General features: G+C 56.9%; 6 protein-coding genes across 6 annotated transcripts; 1 reads left to right on the top strand and 5 right to left on the bottom strand.

The window, feature by feature from the left end:
- Window positions 1-2,053: 2,053 nt before the first annotated feature.
- Window positions 2,054-3,682, bottom strand: SLS55_010216 (uncharacterized protein; the record flags this gene model as incomplete). The annotated part of the gene is made up of 1 exon (XM_066781605.1): window positions 2,054-3,682. One exon carries the CDS (start codon window positions 3,680-3,682, stop codon window positions 2,054-2,056), a length of 1,629 nt encoding a protein of 542 aa, XP_066627888.1.
- Window positions 3,683-5,001: 1,319 nt separating this feature from the next.
- On the bottom strand, window positions 5,002-6,180 carry SLS55_010215 (uncharacterized protein; the record flags this gene model as incomplete). Its single annotated transcript, XM_066781604.1, has 1 exon — window positions 5,002-6,180. The coding sequence occupies one exon, from the start codon at window positions 6,178-6,180 to the stop codon at window positions 5,002-5,004; it is 1,179 nt and encodes a 392-aa protein (XP_066627887.1).
- Window positions 6,181-6,713: 533 nt separating this feature from the next.
- Window positions 6,714-7,619, top strand: SLS55_010214 (uncharacterized protein; the record flags this gene model as incomplete). The annotated part of the gene is made up of 1 exon (XM_066781603.1): window positions 6,714-7,619. One exon carries the CDS (start codon window positions 6,714-6,716, stop codon window positions 7,617-7,619), a length of 906 nt encoding a protein of 301 aa, XP_066627886.1.
- Window positions 7,620-14,910: 7,291 nt separating this feature from the next.
- Window positions 14,911-15,726, bottom strand: SLS55_010213 (uncharacterized protein; the record flags this gene model as incomplete). Its single annotated transcript, XM_066781602.1, has 1 exon — window positions 14,911-15,726. The coding sequence occupies one exon, from the start codon at window positions 15,724-15,726 to the stop codon at window positions 14,911-14,913; it is 816 nt and encodes a 271-aa protein (XP_066627885.1).
- A 1,887-nt stretch (window positions 15,727-17,613) lies between these two features.
- Window positions 17,614-18,513, bottom strand: SLS55_010212 (uncharacterized protein; the record flags this gene model as incomplete). Its single annotated transcript, XM_066781601.1, has 2 exons — window positions 17,614-18,049; window positions 18,509-18,513. The coding sequence occupies 2 exons, from the start codon at window positions 18,511-18,513 to the stop codon at window positions 17,614-17,616; spliced, it is 441 nt and encodes a 146-aa protein (XP_066627884.1).
- A 676-nt stretch (window positions 18,514-19,189) lies between these two features.
- SLS55_010211 (uncharacterized protein) lies at window positions 19,190-22,931 on the bottom strand (the record flags this gene model as incomplete). Its single annotated transcript, XM_066781600.1, has 3 exons — window positions 19,190-19,568; window positions 19,619-21,053; window positions 21,200-22,931. 3 exons carry the CDS (start codon window positions 22,929-22,931, stop codon window positions 19,190-19,192), a joined length of 3,546 nt encoding a protein of 1,181 aa, XP_066627883.1.
- Between the last annotated feature and the right edge of the window lie 309 nt (window positions 22,932-23,240).

The following is a 23,240-nucleotide window of genomic DNA, read 5'->3' as shown; positions in this document are numbered from 1 at the left end:
TCAGGTCTAAATCTGCAAGCGGAACACAGCTACGGCTGAACGAACGATTTGGTGCTATTGGGGTCCGATTGCAAGTGCCGGCATTGGCCCCCAACCGCAAATCTGCAGCTATGAATGGCGGGAAAAGTCTCGTACCCCAGTCTTACAAGCGAAGACATCCGTCCTGCCTGCTGTAGCAGTATTCGACGTTGCATCACCTTGGCTCTACCAGAGTGACGGTTCCAGGCTCCAATGTCGATTGTGTCTTTATTGGGACGGCCCCAGCGTTCCGCCAGTGAACGCGACAGTTCCCAACGGTGACACGCGATAGACGACGAGAGCTGAAAGCCGTACTGAGGGATGCTTACGGATAACGATCTGAGCGACTGCACCTTAGCTATGAGTAATGTAAGTTATCGCAACGTGTTGAGGGCCAGGGAGGAGGCGGCGCCGGGCGGCCTCCGTACTTGCGAAACGTCTCCATCCCTGGCGCCTTCAAGCAAAAAAGTCGCAGACTGCAGCGAGACATGACAACGTTCGCAGGAAGTGCTGAAGCCAAGAATGTCACGGACAGTTACCTGGGAGCCACCTCGCACACGCGCGCTTCAGCCCATCGGCAACACAAAAGGCAGCCGCGTAGAAGTCAGCCTTGCAGTAGTGGAATCGTCTCGAGGTACAAGGATGCGCCGGTTTTTCCAAGGCAATGCGGTATGACTGGGGGCTGATGGTGGGCCCGAGCATGTCTTGCACCCATTGGGGCAGGTAGCATGGGTACCGGTGATGATGGAGGGTGGGGGCTGCAAATCTGTGACACGTTGGATGGGGCGACGGGTGGTTCATCGACAGGTACGCCAGGACTTTCGGCGGTTCGGCAGCATCATTGGATGGTACTGACTCCGGGTCTCCCTGGGTGGGGGACAGCTCTTGCGCAAGAGTGCGCTGGCGTTGGAAGGCTGTCATCCGGCCTCTTGGGTCAAGCTCGGAACTGGGGTGGGAAGGTTGCCTGGCGGGGATGTTGTGAAGTTCACCACTCTCATCCGACGTGGATACTGCTTCAGCCTTCTTCTGTTTGGCGGTGGCGGCAGCCCCGTCTGGGTCGAGGAAGGGGACGCTCGGCATAGTAGAATGGCGGTGTCGCTTTTACGATTGCTGAAACAGGCCCCAGAGCCTTCTGCCAAAGAATGCCACAGCGTGTGCACCGCGGGCGTCTGGGAGGTGGGCTCTGGCAACTTCTATGGCATGCTCTGAGCGACCGAGGCTTCGGTGGCGGGTAGTTGTTCACTGCGAAACAGCGGGTGTGGAACGGGCGTCAGGCCGCGTGTGGATACATCGGGGAACGGGAGACGGTTCGTGGTGAGATGTCGCAATAGCAATGGATGGCAGCGGTGATGAAATCGAGATGGGGCGCCGCGTTGCGGCGGCGGGGTTGGTGCGGGGATGACGGAGGAGGGAAGGACGCGGAGGTGGCGTTCCAATGCGACCGGCCGTCACCTGTCCGCGCGCTGGCGCGTTGCCGCTAAGCCCAGCCGAGAACTCTGTACCTTTTTCATAGGCAGTCGAAGCAAAGGTCCGGCCGTGGTTGCAAGCTTGGGATCTGTACAAACAAATCCTGATATAGCGTTACACTGTCAACGTAGATCAGGCACAATAGTTTGTTTACCTCTGTGACCGCAAGTCTTGATGGGAAAGCTCGGCTCGCTTTCTGTATCCCGTTTTCCTTCGGGGTGGGCGGAGCATCGGGGCCGGGGCACCGTTCGGCTCCGCTGCTCGGCCCCGCGCCACAATACGCTCCGACGTCTCCCGACGGTCCCGCCATTTGACGTCCAAATCTCGTCAGGCACGTTGGGTGCTTGCATCAATGCGAGCACTTGCGTCGCGTAACCCGCCGGGGTGTAAGTCCGCCGTGCACCGAGTCGGGGGGGCGTGGGGCAAATTGTTGCAGACAATCGAGCAGAACGCATCCGCGAAATTCGTCATCACCCTGAGAGATTTGCTCAGGAAGCAAGCATCGAGACAAAGCTGCATTGCCCACAGCTATCTACTCACTCCCACGAAGAAGCGTTGTTAACTCCAGTCAATTATCAGGCCCAACACACTCCCAAGCGTCCACATCCCCAACATCACCACCCCGGAACACATTCCTATACGGCCAGCGACAATGCCTCCTCTTAAACGCCACCCCCGCCTCCCTACTCCCATTAACCCACGCCGACCCCGTCACCGTCTCCGGCGCAACCCCCTCCTCGACCCAGCGCACCGCCGCCATAACCACATTCTCCCGCGGATCCAGGCTCTCCACGCTCCGCCCCTGATTCCCGATCGCCACAGCCCCAGGCCCGCCGCCGCAATGCGCCATCCCCGACACGCGAAAGAGGCGGTAAAACGCATCCATCTCCCCCGGCGCCACCCCCATCGTCTGCGCCACATGCTCGTAGTACCGCGGCGAGTTGTTGCTCGAGATGGTGCTGTCAGCCAGGCCGTGGTACGACAGCAATTTCCCGCCCCCGGCGCGGAACTCCGACAGGTCCCCGTCCCACGTGTCGACGCCGAAGAGGTCGAGCGCGGACGACCGCCGCCAGTCTGCCGGCGCGAGCGTGAGAGGGTCCCACGCGGGAGAGTCGTTGTAGATGGCGTACTGGAACCAGTCGGCGGCGCCGAAGGAGTGACCTGTTAGGTACGTCTGCGCGAGCCCCGTGGCTTCGCTGCCGGGTTGCATCGCCGGGTACACGAGGCTGCCGTCGAAGGGGTCGAGGAGGGGCGCGTAGACGGCGCGCACGGTGGCGACTTGCGCGGGGGTGAGGCAGGCGCCGCCGCCGCTGCTGCTGCTGTTGTTGTTGTTGTTGTCGTCGTTCGCGCCGCACGCGAGGCCCGACGGGTCGTAGGCGCAGCGGTCGGGGGCCTCGATGATGCCGTCGCGAGCGCCGTCGAGCCCGTCGCACTGCGCGAGGATGTCGGCGTGGATGACGGTGGACCACAGCGCGGCCGGGACGTAGGTGGCGGACTGCGGCGGGCCGGTGAGCGGCAGGAAGTTGCAGCTCCAGGACGTGAGGTTGTTGAACGAGAAGGCGGGCGCGCCCGCGACGATGCCGTCGAAGTCGTCCGGAAAGGACTGCGCCGACTTGAAGCCCTGCCGGCCGCCGGTCGAGCAGCCGAGGTAGTAGCTCGTCGTGTGCGGCTGCCCGTAGAAGGCGCGCGTCATCTGCTTGCCGAGGACGACGCCGGTGTGCAGCGCGCGGTAGGCGAAGTCCTCGATCACGTCGGGGTTGTGCAGGAACGACGAGCCGCTCATCCCGTTGTGGCCGTTGTTCGTTCCGACGGCCGCGAAGCCGAGCGAAACGGCGTAGTCGAGATCCTCGGTCTGGATGCATCCGCCGAGACCGCCGTTGCCGGTGCTGAGGAAACGGCCCGTCCAATTCGTCGGAAGCCAGGCCTCCATTTCGAAGCCGGAGCGGTTCGATGTCGAGTGGTAGAGCGAGATACGGCAGATGTCGGTGCTGACGATTTGTGGCCCGCGGCCACAGCTGGGATCGACATTGGGGATGGAGACAGTCGATCCCGCCGAGACGAGTTCGGCTGTATGGATCTTGGTACCAGTGATATCAAGGGAGTTGGCCAGCGAAGAGCAGTTGCTCGTAGCTCCACGACCGGCAGATGCACTCAGGGCAAGAGCAGCCGTTATGAGAGCGAGTGGAAGGCCCATCATTGTGGTTGCGTGGAACAGGTAGGATTAGAGATGTGATTGAGCGAGCTCATCCTTTAAATCATCCCTTTGCATTGCTCGATCGTGATTTTGTGAAACATCTCAGGCCCGCGGCTAAACTCTTTTAGTTGGGGTTTGTTGGGTCTTGCTGGCCATCTATACCTCGCGAAGTACGAATAGGGTAGAACATCCCGAACTCGGTGTTAACGGAAATTCGAACGAATAGGCCAGGACTGCGTGTTTGTCGAACTATCCCCTGTTATAGCAGGCCGTTCGGCTGATCTCGACTTCACGTTTGGCACTTACTAGGAAGGTAGAAAAGACTACACCTTCTTTATGACGACTACTGATATCAGATACAGCGCACCAGTAATTAGCCGCCAGTTACAACTGCCTAATACGCTCAAAAGTATCGGAACACTTTGCCGCTGGCTGCAGTGACATGGATTTTACTATTCTTTTAGGAAGTGCTTCATGCACCCCTTTGCATCTCTAGTCTGAGTGGCATAGAGTTTCGACGTATCGTTGCTACGCACTTCCAAACTTTTTCCTCATCCAAGTCAGTCACGCGATTGACACACACAACTCAAATCATACTGTGCGGGCGGCATTTGTAATCGGGGTCAAAGATGTCGCGCGCCGTGGGGTGTTGAGAAGAGCCGCGAGCATTACCGAGCTTGCAACGGCTCAGTCCTGAAACGCCAACAACCTGGACTCGGGTGCTGCACGCAGATCAGCACCATAAATACGAATACGATTTCAGCCGTCCGCGCTTTTGGAAGTTGCAGTCTGGATGGTTGTTCGAGTCTTGACGCTCGAGTAAGCTGCATTTGTTTTGCCCGAAAGATTCACTGCTGTCGCGCGGCATGTCGCGGCATATTGCCATAGAGAAATTCTATGCATATCGTAGCAGTATGAAGGTGTTCCCAGGGAACATGAGGGCTCGCATGACGCCGGCTTCTGCTGACTGTTAGTTGGTCGGAACAGTGATTAAATAGCGTCCTCGTAGACACCCCAGCCTTTTGCCATTCCTGTGTTTCGCAGTAAGACTTTGCAGGCAAGAGGCCCGAGTGCAGTAAAGGTACCACTTCTTTCCAAATCGAACCAGGTGGCAGATGGGACCATAGACCACTAAAGGCGAGGAACAAACATGCCGAGCGCAACCATGTTGGATAAGCGCTGGAAATCGCTGACTGATGGTTGCATATTCCCTCAGCAAGATTGCCAATTTGGATCCCACATTTCTCGACCGCTCCTCTTGTTCACGGGGCTACTCTTCCGCCTCTCTCCTCTCCCGCCGAACACTTCAACTCTTGCTGATCTCATTCAACAACATCAAACTCCACCGGCGCATTTACCTGCCTTATCGGTATCGGCGGCCTCCCTCTCGGACCCGGCTCCCATCTCTCCAACTTCTCCTGCGTGGTCCCCTTCAAGAGATCTTCCTTCCTCCCGTACATCCACGGCCCGAGACGCGGTACGGCAAGGTCAACCTTATACCTCTTGCCGGCTTCCAAGCACCCCAAACCGCCGATATCGGTATTGCTCTCCTTCGCCAACGTGTACTCATGCCGCCACGGCCGCCCGGGCCACAGCTCCACGAAGAACCGGTCTTCGGGAAACTCGGGGTGGGGGTCGCTATCCCAGCACAAATACAGCATGGAGAACTCGACCTCCTCCCCCGTCCCGACGTCGACGCAGCGCACCAGCTGGCTGACGCTGTTGATGCCGCCGAAGCTGTTGGTCAGGCCGCACGCGTCGTTCAGGTCGCCGCTGTCGAACGGCGAGTTGTACAGATCGACGGTAACCGGGCCCTCAAAGGCGTCGGACGCGTCGAGCGTGATCTCGGTGATGAATTTGAATGGCGGCGTGCCGGAGCGGTGGCAGACGCTGGGCTCGACGGTGAGAGTGGCCGAGCACGTCGGCGGCAGCGGGTCGGCGTAGACGGTGAAGTGCACCACGTCGGCCTCGCGGCGAATGGGGAAACGCTGGTCGGGAGCGTCGGGGTAGTAGCACCACGCATCGCCACCGGAGTCGGAGAAGCGCACGTTGTAGGACTTGTTGGGTTGCAATGCTTCCTTCCAGATCGGAGCGGTGTGGTCCAGCGCGAGCGTAATCGTCTTCTGGCGATCTCGAGGGTTTTCCCGAGGAGGTATCTCAACACGGCCTACGACGGGCTCGTCCGCTGCTGCCTCGCCCTCATGAGGGGGAAGGTGGACCAATTCCTGTGTATCTTGGTCAAGCAGCTCAATGAGGCCGCAGCGCAGGGCGCCGACGAAATCGAGTTTCTGGTAATGGTAGGTGGTTGAAGGCACAGTTTCTGAGAGGTGGTGGATGGGGGCGTTGCAGGCAAAGACGACAGTGCGCTCCGAGTCGAAGGTGGTGATCTCAATGGGTGCTCCCCAGCACGGCAGGCCGAGCTTGTTGAGCTGGAAAATGTCACGGCCTTGCTCGAGCTTGAGGGCGAGAGGCACTTCTGGGGTGTTGCTGTCTGCGGCCATGGTCGGGGGTTGGAGGTTGCAGCAGCTCAAACTCGGGCTTTGCACGTCTTTTAGGTGGACAGCGCTACTGCCTGCACGGTGGGGGCCGAGTCGACTGACGTCATGCGACTCCGTTAATAGCACAGGACTCCGCATGGAGCAACAACATGGCTTGGTCCGAGCGGGACCATGCTGTGCCGCCAACTGCGTCCATCACCGACCGTCGCTTCGCAGCCCAGCCGATCAATCCAGCCCCAAGCCTTTCGCGCCAAGGCATTTCGGACGGACTGAGCCACGCTCAGCTGCCAACACCAGAATGCACCCGACTCGGGCGCGACAACACCGATGCAACATGCAATTTTGAACTTCCGCGGAGGCAGGCAGTGCTGTCTCCGCTCAGTGTACTATGTGTGGTTTTCAGCGTCAAACATAAAACCCGCAGATTTGTCTCCCAGAGCAGAACCAGACTCAGCAATCCACACATTTCTACTCTCGAACTCGAGCATTCTCGAACAAAAGGACTCTCAAACACAAAAACTCTCGCACTTCCGACCATGGGTTTGACCAAGGCGTTGACCATCAGCATTCTCGCCCTTTCTCATTTTGTCGGAGCCCTACCCTACGGAAACTCCTCGGACCCTACACTTGATGCTCGCAAGCTGTATCCGGTCAAGGTCGGCCCCGACTCAAGCCTTAGCAAGCGCACGCTCTACAACGTCGATAGCATCCAGGAAGACACTCACAAGGAGGTCCTCAGGCAGGCATTGAAGGATGCTGTTGAGATTGCTGACGTAGTGGTCGACAAAATGGACAAGGACAGGCACAAGAGCAAGATCAAAGACTGGTTCGGTCCTTCGGATAACGACGAGTACTACGACAAAGTACGCAGAGTTCTCAAGAACCTTGTGGGAGAAAACCACCACCACGAGGGCGCCGACGTGCTTGGGCAGCTCATCGTGTACCCGGACGATTATTGGTTCGTGAAGCAGTTCAAAAAGAATTTCTGCGACGTCAACAACAACGGCAAAACTGGAACCGCGTACTACAAGCTGCGTGACAACCAGTATCACGGCATGCACTACTGCGACAAGTTCTTCACCCGGTTGAACCTGAAGGACTACACCGATCAGTACCTCAAGGACGATTGCGCCAACATGCCTGACCACATCGACACCGACCACATCGGCCGTAAGCTCCAGGGCGCCAACGTCCTCCACGAGGTCATGCACTTCCCGCTCGTTGGCGCCGCAGTCGTCAACAAGCAGATCGGCGATGGTGTCTACGGCGCTTACAATTGCCTCAAGCTTCAATCCAACGACGAGGTGCTGCTGAACACCAAGAACCCCGTTGACAGGACCATCGAGAACGCAGATTCCTACGTTTACTACGCCATGCACATCTACCTGGAGGAGAAGTGCAACAGGGATTTCAAACTCCCCCAGGACGCGTCGGACAACTAGAAGACGACAGTACCAGTCCCCCTGTCAGTTGGCCCGAAACCTTCTACCCCGGCATCAAGACTTCCCTACATTCCCTTTACATGGCGTTGAGCATGGGCATCTTTTAGATGGAAAAAATACACTTTCATGGCCGATATACCTTGTATCTCGTGACTTCTTCGCTGTATGTGGTCAACAGTACCACATATAAACAATCCACAGTTCAACGTGGCGCTTCGTGCACCGGAATGCGACAACCTCTGGGGGGCTTTTTTTGTGCAGACCGGCAAGCTCGCGACAGCCGGTCTACAGCATTTTGCACGCGAATACGTCGGTACACTTGCTATTTCAAGATGAGCCTAAGTCTGTGGTAGACTTTTCTTTCGAGTGCCGTAACCGCAGCTTCTGCAGAATAGATCCAAGCGCGGATGCCTATACAACGATCGGCATGTCAGCACTTACCCTAATATGGTTAGCGCCAGGGCTTAGGCAACACAGCCCCGCAAGTGCCCGCAGATACGCGTATAGTCTTCAGCTCTAACGTTGCACCGTGCACGCCTCACAGAGGCTGTGCTGCGTGGAGCAAAACTTAAAATACCGGCCATGGTCACAATGCAAGATGACAGAGCTCTACACATACCATTCACAACCCGGCCCTCTCCCTCTTCCATCCTCAGCCGCGTGAAACGCACAACCACCACAAAACTTCGATCGACGAACAACCCTACCACGCCGCATATCCCACAATGGACTACGAAAAAGAAAAGCCCCCCTTCCACCACCAACAAACGACAGAAACGACGGAACCGCCATCCCCCCTCCCCCAGTCACCGCCGGAACCACCCCCGCCCTACACCGCCCACGCCGAACCCCCCCACCACCACCACCACCGCGCCCCGTCCCTGACCCTCCCCCCCACCATCAACGGCTACTTCAGCTGGACGTCCGCCACCACCGTGCACCTCGGGCCCGCCCGCGACGCCCGCACGCACACCCTCAAGATCCACAGCACGCTTTTCAGCTCGCACCGGACACTGGCCCTGCACGCCGGGCCCGCCGCGGACGGCGTCCCGCTGGCGCGCGTCCGCAGCAAGGGGTGTCGGAATGAGTTTTCGGTGGAGGTGTCGGGGGGTGCAGGCGGGGCGTCGGGCGACGCGGTCGTGTGGGTGCGGGGCGTGAAGACGGGGGTTTTGCGGGAGGCGGCGCGGTGGGAGGTCGAGGTTGATGTGGGCGGCGGGAGGCGAAGCGAGGCGTTTGAGTGGCGGACTAGTCGCGGGGAGGATGTGAAGGAGGTTGGGGCGGGGGGGATGGCGTTTGGGTGGAAGTTGGTGAGGCTGGGGGGGCTGGACGATGGTGATGCGGGTGCTGCGCCGCCGCCCGTTGGGGAGAATGGTGGTGGTGGGCGCCGCGGCGTGGCGAGTGGCGGGGGAGAGGTTGTTGCCGTCGTCGCGCATAATGCGTCGTTGAGCGCGACGAAGGGGCTTAGGTTTGCGTTTTTGGGGAGTGGGTTGGCCGGCGCGTTTGGGGAGCTGTGGGAGGTTGTGGCGTTGGCGTCTGGGTTGAGGCTTTGGTATCAGGATTTTGAGCGGCTTGGTTCTTAGGCCTCGAGCTGCTTGCTTTGATGGCCGTCCCCGTGGGCTGTTCGTGTCCATGTGGACCTGTTGGATGATTTCGCGATTCTCTCTGTCTATATTCGTCCATCTTCTTTCCTCATTCAGCGAGCCCTCCCACAGAAATCGTTATTTTACAACGCCGAATGTCACTGGCTCAATCACCTATACAAGTTGCGCTAATCCTTTGTCCCTCGGTCCTCTAGCCCGTCTGGCAATTTTGCCCTGTTCTGTTCCACCCAGTAAATCCTCTTTCCACCACATCCACCCAAATCCACTCACCATGTCCGAAATCCTAGCTGTGTAACGTCTTCCAGCTACCAAGCCATGCACCCTTCCGGGCGGGCCTAGACTACTCGAGTGGCGGAACGGGTACTCAAAGCGCCACGGCAGACCACCGTGCCAAGGCTCGACAAACATATCGTCTGTGGCAAAGTTATCTGACAACATGTGGCTCAGCTCGCAGTAGAATCTGGAGTCAAAATCGGCTTCCTCGCCCGTCTTAGCGTCAAAACAATGCACGAGCGTGTCGATGTAGTTCAAGATGCGCGCGTTAAAAGAGCCGTGCTGATACTCGATCGTGAGACTGCTCGGCGGCTGTGTTCGAGTGTGGATTATTTCCACGCGTTAGCGGGACTGGTATTGGGGTGTTGTGACAATTAGAATTTAATTCTGGCAGCGTGATGTGGAGTAGTTGTTGCTTGATGCCGTTTCGGGCCGATGCTGCCTAATGCGGCAATTTCAACGGTATGGTCCACGCCCAGCAAATCACAGCATTTGCAGCATGCGGCTCGGCGGGATCGCCCGGTTACGCACCCAAGCTTCCGTTTGCCCATGTCGTGTGAGCTAAATCCAACCTTCCGATCCTTGCAACTGGGACGTCGGATGTGGCGGTCGGAGATTGGATTGGGAAAGGTGGAGAATTAGGGTGCCAAAGTCCTGTCCCTGCTGGAAGAGCACGAAATCCCCACAAGAGTACGCAATCCTTGTACACCTTTCAACAGACCTTGAACGGAGTTTTCAGCGATGGACTACCTTGACTCTGCAACGGAACAATCACCACCACTTAATCTCTGGCATACTCTCCACCATCGCTCCCAGCATCCCCGGCAATTTCTGCAAGCGGAAGGAATGCGCCGTTATCTCGTGGGGTCCACGTGTGGCGATGGCAGCGAAACCCACTTTGCTACGGCTACGGCAAATGCAACGTCTATCACTGCGCCACACTCGACGAGTACGTATGTCTAGATCGTTCAGGCAGCAGCATGATCGATTCGCGGCCCTGAGTATTTTTTGAATCGAATCCACTTCCAATTCGGGCAACTTTTCATGCCGATCTCGGGAGATGGCCCGTCAGCAGGTGGCACAGATCGTGGGGGCCGTTGCCAAGGCTTTTTTTAGATTCCACCTTACCACCGCAACTCATTCAGCCTTAGAGCTCCTGAGGTGAGATAATAAGAAGCGCGGCCATCCCTTGGCCGAAGCAGCACCAATTACGGCAACGAAAGCGAACGATTCCTCGTCCCAGCGCCATGGCAACGCCTCCATTCGCCGAAGTGCGCGCTCTACAAACTGCGCCACAGGCGCCCTCAACACTCCTAGTTGTAAATGTCGGGACCACAGTCGGCCGGGAGCAAAAACGACACATTCACACTCAAGTCAGCCTGGCCAAGAGGAAGCCAAAAGGCTGCCGAAGAAAAGGCCGCAAGGCTGGCTGCGATGATAACGAAGAGCAACAGGCGCTCTATAAGCTCAAAGTGGTTCTTTATTTCTCCAAAGCAAAGAGTCCCTTGCAGGTTGCGGGTGCCATGCGCGATGATCCGTTCGATTCCCTGCCAGTCAAGGCCTTCCCGGGGATGCATGCTCTTATTTCGTTTCGTAAGTGGTCTCTATTTAAGCATTGGGACGGGGATATCGCTAACCGCAAACAGACTTCGACGTGTACAACGACGGCTTAACACTCACCGACGGTACGAGCAGTCCTCCAATATCCAGAGATACATGCTGATACAAGGCCTCAGACGCCTTCGTAGGCAAGAAAGGTGTTATCGTCAAACCAAGCAACACAATCTGGTCCGTCATGTCCACCGAAGAAACATCGCTCCTCGTCTTCCTCGCCGAAATGGCCCGCCTGCGCGACGCCGCCGCCAGCCCCAGCTCCAGCTCCCACTGGCGCACCCGCCACCTCACGCTACGGGAACGCGCCCTAAAGTCCGTCAGCGAGCGCCTACCCTCGTCCACTGGCCAGCCCCAGAGCATCTCCGACGCCTACGTCGTCGCGGTAGCAGCGATGCAATGCGCAGCCGTACGTAAATACCGCAACGCCTCCTCCCCTCCCGCAACCCCCAACCCAACGCCCACTAACGCCCCAACCCCCCCGCACAGGCCCTCTTCGGCGACACCCCGCGCGCCGCGCTATCCCACCTCTTCGGCATGCGCGAGCTAGTGCGGCTGCGCGGCGGCATCAGCACCTTCCAGCCGACGGCGGCGCGCATGCTGCAATGGTGCGAGTACTTCGCGTGCGCCGCGCACGGGCTGCTGCCGACCGTACCGCCTCCTCCTCCTCCCTCCTCCTCCTCCTCCTCCGCAGATGCCGTCGGTTCCCCGTTCCCATCCGCCTCCTTCCTCCCCGCCCTGACCGCCGCGCACTCGCGCACCCTCGCACGCCTGCCCGCCCGCTGGCTGCGGTGCCGCGACGATAGGAGGGGGAGTGGGAGAAGTCTGCTGGCCCTTACGCGCGTCATTTACGCTTTGCATCTGGTCAGCGCGGCGAAGTCGTCGTCGTCGTCGTCGTCGTCGTCGTGGCTGATGGAGCCCGGGGAGGGGCGGGACGCGGTGGCGCGCGTGTTGGGGAGTGCCGAGCACGCGCTGCTAGTGGAGTTGGCTCGTGTGGACGGCGGCGGCGTCGGCGGCGGCGGTGATGGCGAGGAGGAAGGGGGCGGGCGGGATGACGGCTGGCTTCGCGCGATCCTGCTGCACGCGGCGCAGACGTATCTTTGGACGTGTCTGGGCGACCTGCCGCCCGGGTCGCCGATGAATGTCGTTTTCCTGGAGCGGCTGCGGCGCGCGTTGGACCTGGACGATGAGCGGGACGGGGCGGGGGGAAGAGGAAGGGGAGCGGACGTTGGAGGGTGCGGTGGGACTGGTGGTGGTGGTGGCGTGCGCGCGGCCTTGGCCCGCTGCGGCGGTGACGCGGAAGGCGGGTTGGTGTGGGCGTTGGCGGTGGGGTGGTCGTCGGCGTTCACGATTCGGACTGCAGCAACAGCGCGGGGGAGTGCGGAGGGGGACGGCTTGCAGGCGGATTGCGTCATGGCGGCGAGAGGGGAGGCGATGCTGGCGTGGTTCGAGGACCGCATTGTCGATGCGCTGCGGGCGTTGGGGGAAGACGGTGTGAAGCGCGCGGTGTGCGTGGTGGACGTCTTTCCCGGGACGGACGGGTTTAGGAGAGGCTGGCAGGCTTTGCTGCAGCAGGAGAGGTTTCGTGGGCGGTACGGCGGTGACGGAAGAAATTACCTACCCGGATCTGCCTTGTAAGAAAATCTCTCACCGGGTGGGTAGTTGAATATAGAATACGTACGTAAGTTCCCGTTTTAAACGTACATATTTACGTCCGGATCTTCTTGGCTCTTCGTCGCCTAGACTGACCCTGGCGGTGTAGCCACCGGTCGTGCCAGGCCTTGATCCCGCAAGCTTTTAAAAATTTCTTAAACTTGTCTATGCTACCTATGCGACAGGCTCTACTATTGATCACCCTTGAAATCGATGAGAGTTTGTTTACTTGATCAACATGGGAGCCGTTCCAGCGTCATCGGTTATTGAACGAAGGTCTCGAGGATTACAGAAGCTTCATTTGCAAAGGGAGGGCAATGGAACATCAACCAAGAATGAGTGATTGCTCTTCAATATGCGGTTTCGTTCCCGGCCCATTACTCAGCGCTCAGCGTTCCCCACTGAGTGACACTTCAGAAACCGAACAGTTCTTCCTCGCTCCACATTGACAGGAGGTTCAACTAAGACCTACACGCCGTTAGTGCTAAACACCACGATAGAAGGCATAAAGACCCACAGCTCCAGCAGTAGTTCCCCTTAACGCTGCTTGTCGGACTAAATGCCAACTTTCGCTTGTTAACACACCCTTTGGTTGTACATTCATCTATAAAACAGTCAGTAAGGAGCCATATTTTACCGAAGAGCTGACTTACGGTCCTTGCAGTACTCATGACTATCACCCGGCCTCTGCCGGTTACATCCGCTCCATTGACATTGGTCTACATCGACGTTGGTGTTGAGATGGGGATTGCAGAAGTTTCGCAATACTCACACTCCGGGCAATAGGGTGCCGTCGTACTGGCAGGTCCAACGCACTCTTGCCACGTGCATTGGCAGGTCACTGCTTTGATCAGTACTGTACTACATTCCTCTCAGCCTGTACCCAGTAGGCAGCACTCACTGGCCATTGTGGATTGAAGTAGATGTCTGCTATAAGTAATGGCGGACGGTAGCACAGCGGAAAATTGGAGGCGAGAAATCCTACAGGAGCAATCAGCTAGAAGAAGAGGCACTGGCGCTATATAGGGAGAGGGTCTGCCTCAAGAGAAAACCGGTTTCCTGCTCCAAAGCACCACAGTTGCGATCAACCGCTTGGCGAGTCGAATCTCACCACATGATGTCAGAGTCTCCCCGCCTACTCCGCGTTTTCCCCATCAAGACTGTGGTCAGTCAGATATGCGTGCCAAGAAGATATGCAGTAAGACGCCAAAGCGGACTCGTAAGACTACGTCGTTCCAGTCTGGACCACTTAGGGATCTGAATCAGCGGTATCCTGCGCCACCCCGCACCTGGCTTTACATGCTGTGAAAGGTCCGCTGGCCATTTTCCCGGCTCCCAAGTACAGACAATGACAGGCCAAAAGCGGGAGGACTGTCTTGTTTTGCTCACCAACCAGTTACAGTGCTTGAAAATCCGCGCAAGGCGCTCAGGTATACGCAGCAGACGGTCGCAGCAAGGCTGGCGGACAGGTGTGATGCACGTGTCAGGTAACAAGAACGACATTACGCGAAAGTACTTAAGTCAAGCCCGCCGAATATATCTAAAGGCATCCGCAAAATTATACGTAGAGGCTGCATCGACGATGATCAGACCAAGGCGGCACGGACCCGGCAGAGGCCAAGTCGAAGAATGTGCAAATCTGCCAATTGCGCGTTTGAGTGGGGAGCTGGGGAACAAAAGCTATTTTGTTTTTCCTGGTATTCTCAAGGTGATTCATTTACCCCGTCAAGCACCAGAGCATTAGCTAGATATGTCAAAGTTACAAAGGCCACATGCGACAAGTTGCCCGGAGGTTCGCTGTAAGAGGCCACTCCGCCCACCGTAAACGCTGACGACAAAGTACGGTGAGCGGAGCGGCATTTTGCGTTGAACTTTGGAGCAGCGTGTCATAACGTGACACAGTCACAACTTGACAGGCAACTGCATTAATCGAAATGCAAGCAGTAATAGCTAAAAACAAGAAATAGTGATGTAGACGTGGTGAACAAGATAAGTTTGATTGGTTTGGATTGGGGACCGGGAAACGGCGATTCCGAACATCACACTTTACAACTCGAGAGTAGCATCACTTTGCGCCATTGTCGGGGCAAGCCAGTGCCAGGGCGACTCCCGCCGTCCAACACGGACAATTTCCCACGGTATACGTCCAAGTGCTACGTCGAAGACTTCTCCGCATAGTCCGGATACTGCTCCGCCAAAACCCTCAGATCGCCGGTAGCGCCAATGTTCGCGACCGGATTCATCCCCAGCCACTCCCGCATCTCGGGGCTCAACTCGTCCCTCAGCTCCTTCGGCAGCTTCGCGGTCCAGTTGACCTGCTGCCTCATGAACGGCGCGGTGTAGTACGCAAACAGCAGCGCCCTATCCTCATCCTCCGTCACATTCGCGCCGCTCGTATGCCACACCCGGCCGTCCATGAAGATGACATCCCCCGCCTTGGCCTCAAACGGCACCAGCAGCTCGGGAGCATTCGGCGGCACCTCGTCGCGCGTCTCCCACCGGTTCGAGCCGGGGATGTAGCGCGTCGCGCCGTTCGCGGCGGTCACGTCCGTCAGGCACCAGATGGCGTTGAGCGCCCACACGTCGCGCCACGGCGCGGGGAACACGATGCTCATGTCCGAGTGCAGCGCCATGCTGCGCGCGCCCGGCCGCGCGATGTTGGCCGTGAAGTTCGAGATCAGGAAGTTGTCGCCCAGCACCGATTGCACCATGTCGATGGCCGTCGGGTGCGCGATCAGCGACCGGAAGATGCTGTCGAGCTCTAGCAGGTAGAAGATGCGCACGTTGCTGGCGTTTGGGTCGAGCCAGGGCAGGAACGTGTCGTCGCCGCGTGCGGAGGCGGATTCTTTGGCCGCCCAGAGACGCGCGAGCGCGGCTGAGGCGGCGTCGGCGGTGAGGACGGACGGGATGCGCACCCAGCCGTGCTCTTTGAGGTGGGCGCGGGCGGCTGCGGCTTCGTCAGCGTTCATGGCGGCGATGGGGGGCGGGTATGAGGGGTTGTGCGTCGTTCTGGGTGCGGCTTTCTGAGCGGGGCTGCGAGGACGCGGACTTGACGTTGTTTGCTCCCACTCCCCGTTTTTGTGGTGGAGGGGACACCCATGTCTCGCCAACACACCTACCCCGCACTTTTGGACAGACGGCATGGGGAACAGCGTATCATTGGTTCGGAGTAGCCGACACTGAAAGCGGGTTTATCATCCGGCACAGCGAGGACAAGCCAAGTGGCGTCCTGGATGGGCCGAGAAAGGACGGCGCGATTAGCGACGGTGGATGCTCGCGTAGGATAAACGCACGGATCTGGTCAAGATCGTCGACAGTCGCTGCGGCGTACGAGTGGTGGACGTAGCATTAATGTAGGGTAGAGTACTGGGAGAAGAACGTATAGAGCAGAGCGGCTGGTAGGGAAGCAAGGTACATACATGCGAAGATGGTCTACTGAGGTGGCGGCAGGCTCTCAAAATCTGGGGACGATGGCGGCTATAGAGAAGAAGCGGATGAGTGCGAGCGCGGGGGCCGGAGTTGTAAACAAAATGAACATGGTTTGGGTCGTGGCGTCCGGAGGATGATGATATAAGGGCATTAGCGAAGCAGAATCCGTTGTCAGTCCATTGGTTACCACCGCTAGATGTTTTGACGAAGTTTTGATCCTATGCTTCTCAGCTGCAGAACTGGCATCGATGCAGCTGATTTCCGGTAATGAACACTGCTGCGGGAAAGTCTCCACTGCTCTCTTTATTTTGCAGTAGTCACGGCGGGCGACGAGACAAATTGCCCACCCGCATCTGCCTCACATACGGATTCCGCACTAAAATATTTATATAGGCTGTTGAATATAAGGCCTGGGCGTAAATGTAAGATTTAAGTTTATAGGATATTGTCCGGATCTTATACTTAACTACATGGCGTTATCAGGGCCACACATCTGGTACACCAATCTTTGTGATCCGCAGAAGAACTTACTGTGTACCCCGGGTATGTTTGTTCCCGTTGTTGTAAGAGCTTTGAGGATGTCCGCTGCGCTTATTGGTGCTATGGGTACTGATATTCCACGTGCAGCATTCGACACTGCGCTTCAGTTCGCCAAAGCAGACAAGCGCGATGGCACGGCGCCCATTATTCAGCACCAGAGCGTAGACGATCTGCTCATGAATATCAAAATGAGGACCGAGACATCAAGATGAGATTGGATTAGACTGAGTGCCGGGTGCTGACGATGACCGTATAGATACCTGACGTGGAAAGCTCCACACGCTCTGGCTTCCCGCCAGGGGCACAAATTTTGCTATTGAAGCCAAGATCTATATCTCTAACGCTCCAGTGCAGTCGGACATGGACGCCATCAACCTCGTTGGAGTGTCAGATCATGACACCTCTCGTCCATTCGCAGGTTTCTTGAGTGATGCGATGGTCTTGCCTATTTTCGATGGCGGGAATGTCGGGATTAGGTGGAGAGAGCTGCGATGTCTTTTCATAAGTCAGAATTACTTCCTATGGAGAGCCAGCATCAACTAACAAGCAACGGAAAGGTTTGAAGAAAAGTCATCCACCTGTCAAGGCTAGACATAAGAGAGAATTATGAGTCCATGCAGCAGCAGCGGCCAAAGAAGTTTTTCGGCCGTTTCATCTTTCACCATTTCACTTTCGCCCAGTTTACTTTCACCCACCCGGATTGGTGCTACGCCAGCAAAGTATAAAAAGTCCATATGGGAGCACACAAACGATGTCCGACATGCACGCAAATCACCAACATTACGCCTGGACCATAAGCATCGAAGCATATATCAGCTAGAGCCTCCTTCCATTTGACTACTCCTATCCCTGCTCTTGGCTATTCTGTTTCGTTCGTTTGCACACCACTACTTCAGCTCTTTCATCTTCCTCCATGATTCGTTGACCTCTTTCCAGCTGTAATAACCGAACTGATCGTGATCATTCCCAGTCTCCTTCAATTCATGCCAGAAATGAACGCAGTCCCCAAACCTTTTCGTCGCCATCTTGCACACTTCCTTGATGTACCGCTCTACCTGAGCACCGTCCTTTCCACTGACCTTGGAGCTGAACCGCAGGAAGTATTCGCAGTTGTATGGAATTGCCGGATGCTCGCCAACGAGGAACTCGATATGCGATCCCGGTGAGTCTGGCACGACTTCGACAACGCTATCACTGCCATACTCGTCTTCGTCCTCGTAGGTTCTCAGGACCTCGTTGATGAAGTGTGCGTATTTCTCCTTGTTAGACGGGGTTGGATCAAGACGCGGGTAGATGTCAAAGCCGCAGTCGAAACCCATCTTGCTTGGGTTTCGGACGTCAGCCGGATGGATGGAGATTGCTAATACAAGCAACAGCGTTAATTGAGTGTACGGAATCTCAACTCGGCGTAGGGCTGGTTACGTGGCTATCCGCAGCAATGTTTGAAAACCAAAGCTGATCGTTGGTAGTCTGGAACTGGAAGAGAGCCGGATGTGACGTAGGTCTTGCAGGAGGGTTTGGTTCGTGAGTGGAAGTACCGTTCAGACCTAAGGCAGACATATACTTTCTCGAAGGATTGTACCTAGACGGTCCCTTGCGTATAATGGGGATGCCTCATATTCTCGTTCCTGATGTAGAGTTCCACCTTGCTTGAACACATTCTGGAGCGACACTGCGGCGCAAGGAGGGGCGAGCACGGGAATGGAAGAAGAGGAATGAAACCAGTGCAAGGGAACGAACAGAAGGCAAAATTCAAAAATAGGCAATTCAAGCCAAATCAACGTCATTTTGCGTGCCTAATGCAATGTCAGACGCACATTTCACAGATACTCCTGCGCGTGTGCAACGTACGTAGAGAGAAGCTGTGGCGAGTGTGTGCGTACAGTCTCACCTACTCGACCCCCAACTATGGTTCCTAGAGTGACAGTCGCAGAAACCCTGCAGGCTTTCAAAGAAACGAGAGGTATAAGAAAGAGAAACTGAAGTTTTGAGTGCTTTGCAAAATAATGGGATTGGAGCCAAATTAGTCGAGCTGGTATATGGACCAATCGGACCGAATTGACTTCAATTCCGTGATGCAGATGGTGCGCCATGCCTCTTTTATTTCTATTGGAGCGTTGTCACTTGGTGACAAAGGTGGTGAGCTTTTATGGTTTAGCCGCGGCTTCAGAATATCTAAAATTTGAGGTTCCTCCAGGACGTACCCGATGCTAAACCATCCATATGGCGGGACGGACAAATTCCAAGAGTTCGCGGTGAAATATGTCAATACATATTTGCTGAAAAGAAGCCTTGGCGAAAAAAAAGATACAACTCAACCGGAACGGGCCAGCAATCGGGCAACAGTGGCCGACAAAAGGCACACCCACGACTCCCCGCTCAAAACGCCGCCGCCTCGCCCCCAAAAGCCAAAAGCAAAACGAGGGACCAGCCACGTTGGCACCAATCACCAATCACCCGGACCTACCAGAACGGATCATACCGATCCCTAAACAACTCCACCTGCCACAAGCACACGGCCGCCGCAACATACGTCCAACTCTCCAGCTTCCCGCCCGCACCCCCCGCCCACCGCTCCCCCAGCCCCACAGCCAAACACGCCACCGACCGCGCCAGCCCCTCGTCGCGATCGCCGTCGTCGCCCTGGACGATGCGCTGCACGACGAACGCCGCGTCGCGCTCGAAGCGCTTGTTCATCTCGGCCGTGCGCTCGCGGACGCGGCGGCTGGCGCTGCCGCCGCTCCGGCCGATGATGTTGCCGCCCAGGATCTCGATCTCAGAGAGCGGGTGCCGCGGGTGCGCCGAGAAGTCGGACATGGCGTCAAGCAGGTTGGACTCGTATCTGTGAACGTCAGCGAATGGCGTTTTGGTGGTGGGCGGTTGCGGGCTTACATCTCGCGGATCTCGCGTGCTAAGGGCATGTACGATTCCCACTGGATCAGCGCGGTTTCGCGGAGGATGTAATTCCAGATGTGGGATAGTAGAGTTGTGCCGTCGTCGGCGGCAGCGCGAGGGGTGGTGGTGGCGGTGCTGGTGCGGAGTCGCCGATGCATGTCCTCGAAGATGGTTTTCTCGTCGATGGCCCGGTACAGGCGGCCGAGCACGCGGTCGCTCTCGTAGTACTTGTAAGACCTGAGGTCGGGATCCAGCGCCTCGACAGCGTCAGCGTCGTCGTCGTCGTCGTCGGCACCGTGTTCGGCGGCGGCGTCGACGAAGCCGACGCCGTCTTTCCGCACGACGGGCACGTGCGGGCTGGTGGCCATGAAGTCGGGCCGGATCATGTCGTAGCGGGGGCACTGGCTCATGTCGACCGGGATCCCGGTCTTGGAGAAGTCGACGGCGGTTGAGGCCATTTCGGCCAGCTTCTTGCAGGCCGGGTCGAGCGTGCCCGCGGCCGCGCGGTCGGCGAGCTGCATGTGGATCATGGAGATGCGGCCGAGCTGGTCGGTTTCCATGAACTTGACGAAGAACTGCGTGATGTCCGTCTGGGTCACCGGCCGGCCGATGTCCATGGGAGGCATGGGGTTGTAGTCGGCGGCGGCTTGGGTTGTTGGTGGAATAAGGCGATCGTCCCAGATGACGTTGTAGAGGTCGCCGTCGAGGTCGCCACCGCTGAGCTGCGAGGGGAGATCGCGCTGGCCTTTCTGGCTGAATACTACGACGTTGGAGAGATGGCGTAAGGGGGAGTCTGCGGGTAATCCCTCCACGGCTCGGACTTTCTGAACGTCGCCTGGGTGCATGGCCGGGGATCTGGTAACAAGCATGTCGTTGCCGGTAAGAACATGTTGTTCCAGCTTGCCTTTCTCTCCTGGCCGCTCGAAAGTGCAGAATATTTCGCCTTCCTCCAGGAAACCGGTCTCGTCCATAATGCCGTACAGCGTTACTCCTTCCTCAACGGGGATCCGGGCACGGTACTTCACATCGCGCAGTTGGGAGAGAACTGCAATCTCTACTATACGCGAGAGAAAACTATCTCCGCCGAAGGAAAGGCCCAGGTCGTCTAGTGCTCGAAAAAGGAATGGCAGTCGTGTGCATAGTCCGATACGGCTCGTCTCCAAGAAGATTGCAGCGTTAATAGGCGACTCGGTGATGCGGCGAATCTGTTCGATCATTTGGTCTTCAAGCTCGAGGAAGTTCTCAGCGGGTACGCCGAGGTCTTCGAGGATTTTGACCAATGACCGGTTGAGGTACATGGGTAGTGGCTTGAAATTAGCACCGCAGACTTCGATATCCCACGTTTTCGAACCTTCAAACTTCACCATGGAAGGGCGAAGTATCAGCTGCTCACCCTTAAGACGATTGTCTAGCGACACCATGCCCTTAGCGCCTGTCGTTCCATTAGCAAACTGTCTGTCTTGCGTCATCGAGATGGTTCCTCACCAGCGAAACGGATTTGCAGGCAAGTGGGTTTCCTCTGGCGAGCCTGCCCATAATGCTTTGACACACGATGGAGCAGCGCAGGTGAGATCGTACCGACACCGTCGCTAAAGGTGCGGCCGTTTCTAACCACGTCATTCGCAGCCTTGAGCGTCTCACGCGATATCGTCACCGTGGCTGTTGTCTCGGAGAAGGCTTGCCCGATGCGTGCTGCGCACTTCGCTGGACATCGAATCTCGGAGAAATCGCCCAGATCCTTGATGAGTTCGTGGGGTGACAGACCTGTACCTGTCATGGGAGACAAAAACCAACACGTCTTTTGACGGAGTGAAGAGTGAGAGAACCCCAAGAATTCATAGGAACGATCAGCAATATCGATGACGTTGTCGAGGACACCTTGGAAGCGGGTGTTGAATATGTCCGACATGTCCGTCCTCGGCTCAAACCGGACGTAATCACCGTCCTCGTCGGTGAACTCGACGCGGAGGAAACGGTCCGCATAATCGCGGTACTGGCGAAGGACACGGTTGCCCGCTTCCAGCTCTGGACCCTCGAGGTAAGTGCCGGCTGGGGTGATCATAACCCTGTGTACAAGAGCACACTGATTGGTGTTCCATGACTTCTCGTCGTAGATGGATCCCTCGAGCTTGAAATCCTCAGCGTAGCCTCTAAGACTCCAGTATAAGGCCTCGTCGTCCAGGCTGTTTGGGTCTCGATCGGGTCCCGGAATCGGAATCTGCCTGGCCAGAATTTGAGTGGCCATGGTTGTCGCAGTAGGGCCTTCTTTATGTGCGAGGTACTCGAAGGCGGGGAGCAGGCGGATAACCATGTACGGCGGTAGGTAGGCGTTTCTTACAAGCCGCTCAATCTGGAACTTAATAGAGAAGGCCAAGTTCCCATATTCGGAGCCTGGCCAAAGGTAGGTCGTGAGGCGTTGGAAATCCCGCTGAAAGGTTTGGCTGGTGGATGCGTGCGATGTAGAAAGACTAAGAGCTGGTGGCATCCCACGGTTGGTCTGGACAAGGCGATCCACCTTGGAGGTGTCTTTGGGATCCGCAAGCGTGATTTCATAGACGAGGCAGGTTCCAACAACCGATCTGTGTGACTCATCGAGCGCACATACCCGCGCACGGGTGTTTTGCGGTCGGCGCGAGAGACCCAGCTCACTCATCATTTGCTCCAACGTTTTGTTTTCCGTTCGATAGATCCGTGGTGCATAGATGAGGGTGAAGGCGACTTTGTTCGTTCGCGGGCAAGTTGAGATGGTTTCGATACTGTAGTAAGGGATGTCAATCCGAGAGCTATGGGTCTCGGTAGGGATGATCATGGCCAAAGCCTTCTTGCCAAACACAACAGTTCCCGGCCTCCTGTGGTCAAACTGGGAAGCGAAGGCTGTATCCGGCCCATTGCAATCCCAAGTTCCACATTGCAAGCACGAAAACTCGAATTTCCGAGTCTGACGTCCGTTGGGCTTGCTCGCCGGAGCGGCTGTCGTATTGCGCCGGGCCCTTCGCCACAGGTCCTCCTCTTCCTGGCGGAGCGCCTTCAATGCGAGCTCATTCGGTCTGTTTCTGCTCTCGCTGACCAGCAACACGGTATTGCAGAAGAGAAGCGATTCGCGGCGAACAGCGGTCTTGGTGTGGCTGAACTTATCCAGGAAGAGCTTGGCTTTCGCAGCGTCTGTGACGGTGAGAAGCGCAAGAGGCTTTTTTCTGAACTTTGTGCAGTAGAATCGGAGAATCGAGAACTCCTCCAAGACTGGCTTGAAGAAATCCCGTAGAGCAGACTCGGTCGTCTGGACGGGAACGTTGCGTACGAAAATATCCATGCCGCTTTAACTGTAGGTTGTTTTAGTAGGTGCCCGCTCTTTGGGTGTTGCGGGCTCGGCGTCACCTGATTTGCACGGCCTGGCGATGTCACTTAAGGTGGGGACAGGCGCTGGTGGGGTGACGTGAACGATGGGGGGTCACAGCTCGCAGGCCGAGGATCGAGGACTAGTGCGGTACTAGTAAGGGCACAACGTCATTAAGTGTGTTCTCTGTATGACAGTAGCGTGCAATGTGATGGAAGAGGTGATGGAGTCGTAAACTTCAACGACTCACTGTGTCGCTTCTGATGAGTGTTGTGATTATGTAAG

This window comes from Diplodia seriata (assembly GCF_021436955.1).
Source record: "Diplodia seriata strain FDS-637 chromosome Unknown scaffold_12, whole genome shotgun sequence".
NCBI lineage: Eukaryota > Fungi > Ascomycota > Dothideomycetes > Botryosphaeriales > Botryosphaeriaceae > Diplodia > Diplodia seriata.
The sequence above is the reverse complement of the archived record's forward strand: the minus strand, read 5'-3'. Positions and strand labels throughout refer to the sequence as shown.